This window comes from Bemisia tabaci, chromosome 1 (assembly GCF_918797505.1).
Source record: "Bemisia tabaci chromosome 1, PGI_BMITA_v3".
NCBI classification, from domain to species: domain Eukaryota; kingdom Metazoa; phylum Arthropoda; class Insecta; order Hemiptera; family Aleyrodidae; genus Bemisia; species Bemisia tabaci.
The window spans coordinates 91,686,135-91,697,175 of record NC_092793.1 but is presented as its reverse complement, the minus strand read 5'-3'; the positions used below and the strand labels follow the sequence as shown (position 1 = coordinate 91,697,175).

The window sequence follows — 11,041 nt, the reverse complement described above, 5'->3', positions numbered from 1 at the left end:
CAAAAGGATCAGGGATAATACTCTAAACGCGCTAAGTACACAGCGCACCCCCGGATGAAGGGATTGCGAAATCCGTCCCGACCGAACGTCGCCGACCCGCAGACGGAACCTGGAGCCCGGGGGACGAATGGGAAGGTAAGAAGTGGGGCACTCCGTGCGGGGGTCGTAAAAAACGGCCTTTCGGGGCGAAGCGCCCCTCCGGAAAGGTCGGAGTCGGTGATTCTCGGAACTTAAGCTCCGGTCGCCCGAAGGCACCCGCGTGCCGAATCCCGAGCTGGAAGGACGAACGGGGCGCAAGCGGCGGCGGTTTTCCCGAGAAAACTCCTAGGGGCTGCAGCAACTCTCCGGAGGGTCGGACCGGAAAACCCGGCGGGGGACCGGAGACCCGGCCGCAGGGGTCCCGCCGATCCATCCTCAGGGGCGTGGGACGGGGCCGAGAAGTTCAAGGTTACGGCGGACCGCGTATAATTGCATTTATTAGATTATTATTATTTATTTATTTTTTTTCTAGGATTTAAGGAAAGTTAGGGAGGCAGAAGGGATTTCGGAAGAAGGATTAGAAAAGTTAGTAAAATGACATTCTAAGGGAAAAGGGGCAAAAGTTGGCGAATGAAGGAGTAATTTAGAAAGAAAGGATTGTAGAGGGAGTAGGGAAACGGAAGGGATTTAGGTATAAGAATTACAGGATTTAGAAAGGGTCGGAAAATGACAATTCAGCAAGTGTTAGAGAGAACGTAAGAGGTGTTCAATTCAAAAAAGTAAGACATCCAACAGGCAGGGAAGTAATACTCGTCGAAGTCGAATTGCTGCAATGAAGAAAAGAAAAGAATTAAAATATTTGTTTCATTAAGTATGGACTGCGCGAATGGACGACTGCCAACGGCCAAATGCTTGCGAGTACCACCCTGGCACCATGGATATTAATATAAGCGGCTACTCGACCACAAATCCCACTCCGCCACTCTCTCTGTATCCTCTTTTCGGTTTCCGTTCATTCGGGACCACAAACTTTTCCTCTCTCAGAGGAGGATGAATTTTTCACCCTCCAGAATACAATGATTTTTTTATGAAATACACGTACCAGGCATTTTGCTTTTCTTTTAATTTTGTCAAAGAAACAAATGTAATCGAAATGTCAGGGAATACCAGGAAAATTTTAGTTTAAAAAAAGGAATAATAGAAAGAAGAAGAAGAATAATCAGAAGGAAATCAAGAAAAGAACCGATGAAAAAGGCTAAACTTGAGAACTGTTGGTTTGCAGAAATGTGGGAAAAAGGATGGTTAATAGACTACTGAAAAATGGGGATGGGGAGGAAAACAATGTTGACGTAATTACCCGTGGATGGCGTGAAAGCATGAGCGTATGAAGCGTAGAAACTGACTCTAGGCGAGCCAACATAGCAAGTGTCATGGACTGACAGTAGCCGAACGCAACAAATAACTGGGACTGAGACAGAAAGAGAGACTGAACTCATGGAGGAAGTGTGGAATGGAATGAAAACGGTCGAGTGGTGGATGGAGATGGCGAAGCAGCAAAGGCTTCACCCGTTGAAGGCAGTGGGGGGGGGGGGGGGGCTGATCCTCAACCCAACAGTTGCATCGCTCCACTCTGCTAACGAACTCCAACAGAAACACACTTTTTGTTTCAATGTATTTAGATTCCAGCTGAATTTGCAAGAGAAGCATTGTTTTCAAGTCATCTGAAGCATCCAAGCTCCTCAAGATACTTTGAGGGAGCTATTCTAAGTGGATATTTATGTTTTTCTTCACTAAATTCTATTTTACAGAGCCCACCATCCATGGGGAAGAGATTGATGCAGAGCAAATAATGAGACTTCTCTCGGATATTGGAACAACATCACTCAACCAACCGGCTGCTAATTTTCATCCATGCCCTTGGTGCTCGGGTCAGCTGATAACTGTTTGACCCACTCTGACCATACTCTGACCAAAGTTTTGATTATATTTACAGGGTCTTGCCCGATAATTACTTCTCAGTGAGGCTTACCAATTTGATCACATTCATTTCTATTGTGTTCGACCCCTTCTTGTGTAGTTTACAGCAAAAATCAAGGTGTTTTTTCCGAAGTTTGAAGTAGGAAGATTACATCAATATTTCAGGTGACAGTACTTCATCGCGTCAGTGCACTCATTGCTGGTAGTTTTATGAATTTTGAAGAAAAGGAAACTATAACAACTTTACAAAGATTGGGTATTTTTTTCTGGAAACTAGACTAGGTAAGACAGTAGCATAGTTCTTTCACATTATTTAATGCCGCTGATCTGAAGTCAATGAAAACATAGATGACAAAATCATTACTTCGAAGCACATCCTAATAAGAACTTTCCTCACTGATCCTAATTCCGGAAAAGTCTTGGGTTTTTACAATTCTTAACCAAAATATCATCCTGCCGGAATCAAGGTTCAACTGAACACGTGTTCTCCAGATTATTGGTAATCAAGCAATAGAAAAGAGAAAAATAGAAGAAAAGGAAAATGAATGGCCCTAAACTGCACAGCACCGATTCTCAGCAGACTATGATTACATCTATTTCTTCATTCAAGTGTAAAGCTTTTAGTTTCTGTTTCATTTTTTAAGTTTTAATTTGATAAGTGTAATTATTTTATGATTTTTTTTGTCATTCTTAGCATTTGCTACAAGCAAGGCGCTTTTATAGTCATTTTCTGTCCTTGTTAAACTATGTAATGCATTGTGATTTTTTTAACAGCACATGCTGTGTAAAGGATCTATCACCCGTCTGCATGCAACATGCCTTCTCTCAGCCAGTCCTATCTTTCCTTTCTAACCGTTTTCTCTATCTATAACCCCCTAAATTTTCATTTTTGATAACAGTTCGTTGTATCGTTCTAATGATTTTTGCCGCTACCGACAAAAGCTAGTCTTTAGATGAGCCCACTCTATTAAGATTTTATGAATGGGACCCAGGTTTTCGTATATTACTTGATAAAGTTGTGAATTCTTCCAATAACAGCGTAACAGCTCTTTTCGGTAATTCCGCAGGGTAGAGCAGGGGCTGCATGAGATTAACCTAAAAGAATTACATGCCCTTAAAACATCAATTTCAGAAGAAATCTTTAATTGAGGTTTGTGCCATTGATTCACTGCGTTTTTAAGTTGCAACCTTTTCCTTGTGCATGAGAAGCATTAACTCGGCTGGTGTGCTCACGGTCTGGGACTGCAAATCGATGACAATTCTTTTTCTCTTTTCACTCATGTTTAGTGACATTTAAACGTTCACAACACTTAAACTGGACTCATCAAAAAACAAGATAAAAATTGTAAAAACCGAATTGCACTTAAAGTGCGTAATTTTTTTAAACATGAATCTGGTACTGGCCGGTACAGAGGATGAGTTGATACTTAAAATGAATGAAAAGGATTGCAAAGGCAGACCGCAAACAACCACTTTCACTTTTCCGCACTCGCAAAGGTTTTCCTCAATTCACACTTTTCACCTTTTTTCTCAATTCACACTTTTCCCCTTTTTTCTCACACCCAGGTAGCAGCAGAGACCTGCACATGTGAAAGGGGTCAAATGCATAAGCTTTTACCAGAGATTTGTCAATTGCTCATCAGTTTGACCTTAAACTTCCTTAAACTTGTTAGCAATCGGTACCTTGGGATAAAATAATGAGGAACCAAAAAAATAGTTCCTCAAAAACATTGCTGATAATCCGGAATCAGGAATTGTTGTATCAAGGACAATCGAAACTGTGCTATACCTCTCTTTTAAAGGAATAGCCATAAGATAGTATGGAGCAGTTCTTGGAGCCCATTAAAATATGCACAGCAGTAACAAATCAAATTAGTATTCGCTCATCTCTGAAGTCAGAATTTGCATATCCTCTCTTCTGAGTCTGGAGGTTTTGCATTCCTGCCATCAATATCATTCTATTGTTCAATTTTTTAATTTTGTGCATAAAATGTATTGTTTCCATTGTTTTTGTAGAAATTAATTTATTCACTGCAAATAAAATTCTATTTTCATGTTATATCTGTTCTATTTTTAAAATCAAGTTTTCCATTGAATCAACACAAGATGTAGTCCACTTCCTCAACTTAAGTTATGTGTACTGCTCTCTTTTCCTTTAAATGGGGTTCACTGTAGCATCCTACTTATGTTGGTTCGCAAGTTGGAAGGGAAATGAACTTGGAATAAGAATTTCATGTGTGTGAATAACATTTATTTTATTAAAACTCAAAAAACATTCGACAAAATATGAAAACAAATTCAAGATCATAGCATTATACTGTGAACAATCCACACGGTGTTAGGAAAATCCCCTGCTCCCTCTAACTTTGTACCTAATGTCGGCCAAGATTTGAAACTTGGGAGATGTCTCGGTTGAAAAAACATAAAATGTCTCAGACCATTTCAAAATGGCGGTCGCTAGAACGTCAAAATTGCCGAAATTTTGCTTTTTGATTTTTTCCGATGGATTTGGCTGCAATTCGGAATCCAGGGGTACTTGGGCGCGGTAAAAAGGAATCTGACATTTTTTTTTTTTTTTTTTTTTTTTTTTTTTTAAAAACAAAACAATTCTCGGCCACTTTGAACTTTAGCGGCCGCCGTTTCAAAAAACTCTTACTTTTAAAGAATCTAACGTCAAATTCGTTTCTCTCATGCCAGCTACCGAGTTTCAGGCAAATCTGTCTGCAAAGAACCAGGGCTACAATTTTAAACTTCAACCGGTCGTTATTCTGAAACGGTTTGAGATGATGGCTCCAGGTTAGAGCGAAGTTTTTTATTTAATTTATGTTCTTTCTACAGAGGTATTACAAGGGGGAGGGTGGGGGGTCTTTCCACTTGAAAAAATAAGTTGGATGTGTTGCTCCCGAAGGGGGCTCCCCGGAAAATTTCATGGCGGCCGAAGAGCAGCTTCTCCTGACCCAGAAACGTCCTCTAAGTTAAAAATATTTAACTTAGGTTATGTATAGTTTTACTCAATTTGGTAAAAAGCTCGAGGAGAGGACTGTTCTAACAATCAGTATGTAAAAAGAGAAAAACACACCACCAGCAGTGGGTACTTTGGATTAGCATTAGATTTGAAAAAAATATCAAACAGCACATTGGTAACTTATAATTAATCAGAATTTTGATTTTGTCATGGCAAAAGAAACAAAATACTGGTTTTACAATGAAGAATCGGTACTTCGCTAATGGAAAGAATCTGTTATTACAGATAATGCATCCCTATATTTCCATCAATATTAGTTTGGCAGTGGAGCCGAGAGCCTTTCTTAGTCACTGACACTCATTATAGGTCATTGCTTGATTAAAATTGTCTCGAACTGCAATAATTCTATTTTCTGAAGTACTAACACCGGCATTCATGTGGTGAGGCTCCACAAGAAGAAAGTGAATTTCAATCGTGTGTCCATATAGCTGAAGCTTGAAAGGAACATGAAGTGGCAAAACTATATAAACTTCAAAAATTGGCGTGAAATCATCAAATGACATTCATAGAGCAACAGGGATGTCCACAATAAAAAATATCATGCCTTCATTCGTTGCTGATCAACATCTAAACAAATGTTTCCCCCCTTCAGACAAGAATTCCCTCTCCAGTGAAGGCGGGCCATCGATTTTTGATGAAAGTTAAACTTTGTTATGCCTACCTATACATGCATATTATCAGTCCAATATATGGCAAATCAGGTGCAGATATTGTAAGTCCCTACATCCAAGAGAGAATTTTTTTTTTTTTTTTTTTTTTTTTCTTAACAGAAAAAATCTACCCTGGTCTGATACAACTGGTTACTAAACCGCACCTGTGAAGCAAAATGACATTTTTATCCAATTTTCCTTGATTTTTAATCGTTCTTCTAGATGTAGACCATTGGTGTCTCTTGAAGTTTTGTGGTACTGATAGGTACTTTCCATCCCTTCAAAATAAATTTTCAGAAGCCTTTGTAAAAAATGTAGATGACTTGAAGGCAAATTCGATGGTCACTGCAATGACCACCGAACTTGCGTCTTTGTTAAACTCATTACAAATGTTTTGCATCGTAGCAGCAAAATAGAAGTTTTCTGCAAATGGAGCGCAAGCTGAAAACTCTTCACCAGATTTGCAAGAGAATTAAACATAAAAAAGGCGTGACTTCTCGACAGCATGCCTTTTTCTTCCGGTTCTCAAATACAATAACAATACAGCCGTAAGTGATAGTCACTGATGCACTCACTTTGACCACGGTATAAATTAGTTCTACTCACAGTGCCTATAACCTCAAAGTCTTCTTCTCCACGCCGTCGCAATGTTGACTCAAACATTCCGTTGCCGGGTATCGTCTCCAAAGAAACAGACCAGAACTCAAGGGGACTAGAGATGGCAACTGTCATGTTTAAGCTCCTCTCCACCTGAACATTGCGCACTCTGTACAAGTGGAGTTTTGCACAAAGGGAACTGTTTGAGAGAATAGAGTTGAGGTGGGCAACTGTTACAGAGGCAGCTATGTGAGCATGAGGGTCATTGTTCGGTAAATTGCGGATCGTATCATGGCAAACGCAGTAGTCAGCTGGAATGTGAGCAGATGCACAAGACCGGGTAGAAGAGACAGGGGTGAACAAAGAAAAAGCATGTGGAATTTCGAGCGAAGTAGTAAGGTTCTTCTCACGGCCAAGCATAGCAGAGTTTGAGATCTAGAACATACAAAACTTGATTAATCATAAATACAGCGAGGTGGCGGGTTGCTTCCGAATTTTCATGGGTCCACAAAATGATCATATTCCCTTTCTGAATAAATGAGACAAATCGGATTCTGTCCCAATTTCATGTAAGTTATCTTCACAATAGCCAAGAAAGGCCTACCTATATAAAATTCGTGTTTTTTATGGAGAAACAAATAAGTAGTTAATTCCCCCATTGGTCCGGCCGAATTGTGTTACAGCAGTAGTTTTCCTATGGGCCTATACGTGTTTCTACGGATGATCCCGAAATTGTAATTCTGAATTCCAAAAGGTAGTCCCATTGCACTCTACTTCGTCTGGCCTTCCGTACCGTACGGCACAACGCTGCCGTAAATGTTGATTTGTGTGCAAACGTAATCATTTTAATTTGTGTACAAATTATATTCGCGATATTGCATACAAACGTTATCTTTACGAAAAAGTGCGCAAACTTTCAGCGGCCGCACGAACACCCCTTGCGCAACAACTTTGATGTATCGATAGATCTCTGATGAACGTATGACTCCAGGCTGAAAAAACATGTTATTTCCTCACTAAGTATTATATCATAAGATTGAAAATAAAAAAACCGGCGCTCCGCTTCGCTCCGCGCCGGCTTTTGGGGGGCTTTGCCCCCCCCCCCCCAAGCCCCCCAGGACGCGCGCATCGCGCGCGTCTTTTCAGGGTTACCTGCGCATCTAGCTTTTCTTCTTTTTAAGTGTCCCGCGCATCCACCGCGGGAAGAAAGTGTATTTCCCGAAGTGGGATTTTTGTAGTCATAAAATCGTACGTCTGTTAGTCATTGTGTAATGGATAGTTTTTTTCAGATATTTCCTTCCCTTGGGCCGCTGTGCGACGAACAGTTCGTCCAAAAACTTTCTTCACCTGACCCACTGTGCGACGCGCAGTTTGTCCAAAATCTTCCTTCCCCTGAACCACTGAACGACGAAAGGCTTGTTCAAAAACTTCTTCCCCCTGACCCACTGTGCGACGATCAGCTTGTCCAAAAACTTTCTCCCCCGACCCACTGTGCGGCCCTGCTCCGGCCGGCTCCCCTCATGCCGCGCACCCCTCGCCTATAACTTTCAAAGCTCGCCATTTTTAAACGGCTCGGCCGATTTGGCTCAAATTCAATACCAAACCAGTCCTAAGGGAGAACTATCACCCATAAAAATTTCAGCTCAAAATATTCATTCTCGCTTGAGTTATCGAGTGGACAAGATTTGGACTGCATTTTGCAATTTGGAACTATAAATTCTGGCCCGGTTCAAAAACAACGTATGTGCCTTTAGTTTCCCTATGCACATAAGTGTTTTTTAAGATGAGCAAGAATTTATAATTCCAAATTGCAAAATGCAGTCCATTTGACCTCCCCCCACTTTCGAGCCCCACCCCTCAAAATCTATTGCCTCCAATTTCAAATTTTTTTTCGCAGAATAGTAGTTCTAATGAGTCTCTACTAAATGCAAAAAAATTGGTCAAAATATCTTTCAATGTAAGAATGATATAACTACTCAAAAATCGAAAAATCCCAAAAGGGCGGAAATACATACATATATACATACATAATAAAGCGAACTTCATGAGTTGTATAACCGTAACTTTTTATTTATTTTAAACAAAAAATTTTTTACAATGCGACGTTTCGGTGGCTTATTATTCCCACCATCATCAGGCAGAGACTGAGGCGACAAAACAAGGAAACCCAAGAAATAAACACCTAGTCCTCCGATCCAACACAGTCAGTGAAGAGAGGAAAAGATAGTTACAATCTAACGAACATTACAAACATTGTTGCCTGAGTTACAGCTATTAATAAACTTTGATGGTCAACAATTAGAAAGTATCGGTACCTACCAAATAATCCTCAAAATGGGAAAATTCTGTCCTTGAATTCAGGGCGTTGCTATTTTTAAGAATGCTTAACCCTTCTAAATTTAAACGGACCTGCTCATTTTTCTCTTGTTTTAGCACTCTGGTGTTATCATAATCAAATTGATGGTTTGTTTCTTTTACATGCTGCTTAAGTGCCGTTTTTTTCATGCTTATTAAACTTGTGTCCGTCAAGGCGCTTATTTTCCCTTGCTCCATTTCCTTATTGTGTTGGTTTCGTTTGTCTCACTTGTAGTGGTGCTTTAAAGGCTACGTGAGCAACACAGTCGAAGGTAAGAAAAACGTAATCCGGCCTCGCTTTTTAACTTTTCTCGCGGATCTGACTAACAGCCTAGAGAAGAGCATATTGCGAATTCACGCCTCACGACTCACGCCATCGCGCTTTTAATTTTTCGCGATAGAGGATCACTTTCCGAGTCCAAAACACCGACGATTTTTGAAATCAAACAAGTACGGATAGAGAGAAAAGGGTTCAAAGATAAATATTTCAACTCGCATATCTCGTGAACAGTTTGTCGTAAAGCGATGATCTTAGTCTCAAAATATAGAGGAAACCACCACCTTTCAGACAATGATGACAAAATTGGTCCATTTTGAAAATGTCATCCATTGCTGTCACGTTGCCGTAGTTCAAATTTTCAATTTTTAGCTGGGGCGATACCTTTATAGGTCACTCCTAGATTAAATCATTCGTCAAAAATGACAAGATCAGGATAAATGAGTAATATGCAATGGATACAGGGAAATCAAAGTTTTCGATCATAAAAAAATGTATGTTTACCTTCAACGGTTCGCTCGGTAGAAATAAGAGGAAAAAAGAGGAATTGCTAATAAAATCGTACCATTTGAGCTTTTTAAATTTAAGTCCATCCTATAGAAACGATTTGAAAAAGAGGCATGAATTTTTGTTGATGCAACGAGAGTCAGCTGAGGCTAGTCTTGTAACATTCATATGTCTCGATATTTTGTTCTTTTTTAATAATTTTCTTCGGGAATTAGCTATAATGGGGTATAAAAATGCACAACCTTGCAATTCGTGATTGGTTTGGGGCATTTGGTGATCTTGGGACTCGGAACAAACCAGGTCCAAGTGTACCACATCCACTTTGAACAATCATATCTCTCCTCCAACTTGTTTCCTCAAGGATGAACTTGTGCTTGTTTTAAAGCTTAAACGGTCTACTTTCATCAAAAAATAGTTAGATTACTTTTTGTGCGATTCCTTCAACGTCACAGCTAAAAAGGTGAAAAACTGAACATTTGAACTTCGGCAACGTGGCAACAATGGATGAAATTTCCAAAATGGACCAATTTTGTAATTATCGCCTGAAAGCTGGTGGTTTTCTCTACATTTTGAGACCAATATCATCTTTCTACGACAAAGCGTTAGCGAGATATTGCGAGTTTAATTTTTTTACTTTGACTCCCCTCCCCCTCCCTCCGTGATCGTCCGATTTCAAAATGCGTCAGTGTTTTAGACTCGGGAGGAGATCCTCTCTCAACTTTGAAAATATTTCGAAGATCAGGCCAAGGTTGAAACGGACAATTTGGAATGAGGTCCTTTCTTCCTTGCTCTAGTCACAAGAACAAGAGGCAAGTGAGAATGGGAATCGATGCGCGATACGTCATTACGAATCTTTGTTTACATTCCAAAGAGCCAAAAACGTGAATTCTCACGGTGAATGAGTGAAAATGTCTGTGTGTGTTTCATGTGCGTCTGTGTTAGTGACTACGCGCTCACAAAGGAACCAGTGCGTCTTCATGAGAGCGTTATCAGGCAACGCGCCGCGCCGCGCCGTCGCTAAATAGTCACCAGAGACTCTGCGTGAAACTAAATTCGGCGATAGTACATACTGTGAAGTCTGCTCAATGTAGACCCCTGGGCACCCTTTGCATGGGATTTCATAAACCACGTCGGACATTTTCTCGTTTGGGATTTTGGTTTTTAGAGCTGATTTAAACCCTTTCAAATTACACTTATTTGTTGTTACTAGCGATAATCCAAATCCTTTGTTTTGTTTAAAATAAATAAAAAGTTACGGTTATACAACTCATGAAGTTCGCTTTATTATACATAAAATAACCATGAAATTAGACTTATATACATACATATATACATACATACATAAAATGCAGTTTTTACGAGGTATCGGTCACTAATATTTTTGTATGGATATATATATATATATATGTGTGTGTGTGTGAATTTGAATGGCATATATTTTCGTGATCTACGACCCGTGATCGGTGCTCTCCACAAGGTCTCGGGTCTGGGTCCGACATCATGGGAGAATGCAATAGTGTATTTTCTTCGGAAAATACACTAAAAATTCCTCCTTTCCCGCAAAGATTCCTCCTAAATGGTTATGCATACCTAACCAATTAGGAGGTATACCTAACTACCTATCCTCCCCGACTGTGGTAGCAGCGCAGCGTTATAAAAATTGTATGTCCCTAC

At 40.0% G+C, this 11,041-nt stretch overlaps 2 protein-coding genes across 6 annotated transcripts in view; one reads left to right on the top strand and one right to left on the bottom strand.

Annotated features, from left to right (window-relative positions):
- Nucleotides 1-1,787: 1,787 nt before the first annotated feature.
- On the top strand, nucleotides 1,788-4,015 carry LOC140226063 (golgin subfamily A member 2-like; the record flags this gene model as incomplete). Its single annotated transcript, XM_072306504.1, is given in 1 exon segment — nucleotides 1,788-4,015. A coding segment is annotated over 1 exon segment (140 nt), but the record flags the coding sequence as incomplete, so codon positions are not given.
- Nucleotides 4,016-4,185: 170 nt separating this feature from the next.
- The window catches only part of LOC109040428 (uncharacterized), a 57,675-nt gene continuing 50,819 nt past the window's right edge, over nucleotides 4,186-11,041 (bottom strand). For all 5 annotated transcript variants that reach the window (XM_019056366.2, XM_072306506.1, XM_019056365.2 and 2 more), the window contains one exon: nucleotides 4,186-6,663. In XM_019056366.2, coding sequence (XP_018911911.1) covers nucleotides 6,157-6,663 — 507 coding nt within the window. In that variant the 3' untranslated portion in view covers nucleotides 4,186-6,156. The remainder of the gene's footprint in view (nucleotides 6,664-11,041) is intronic.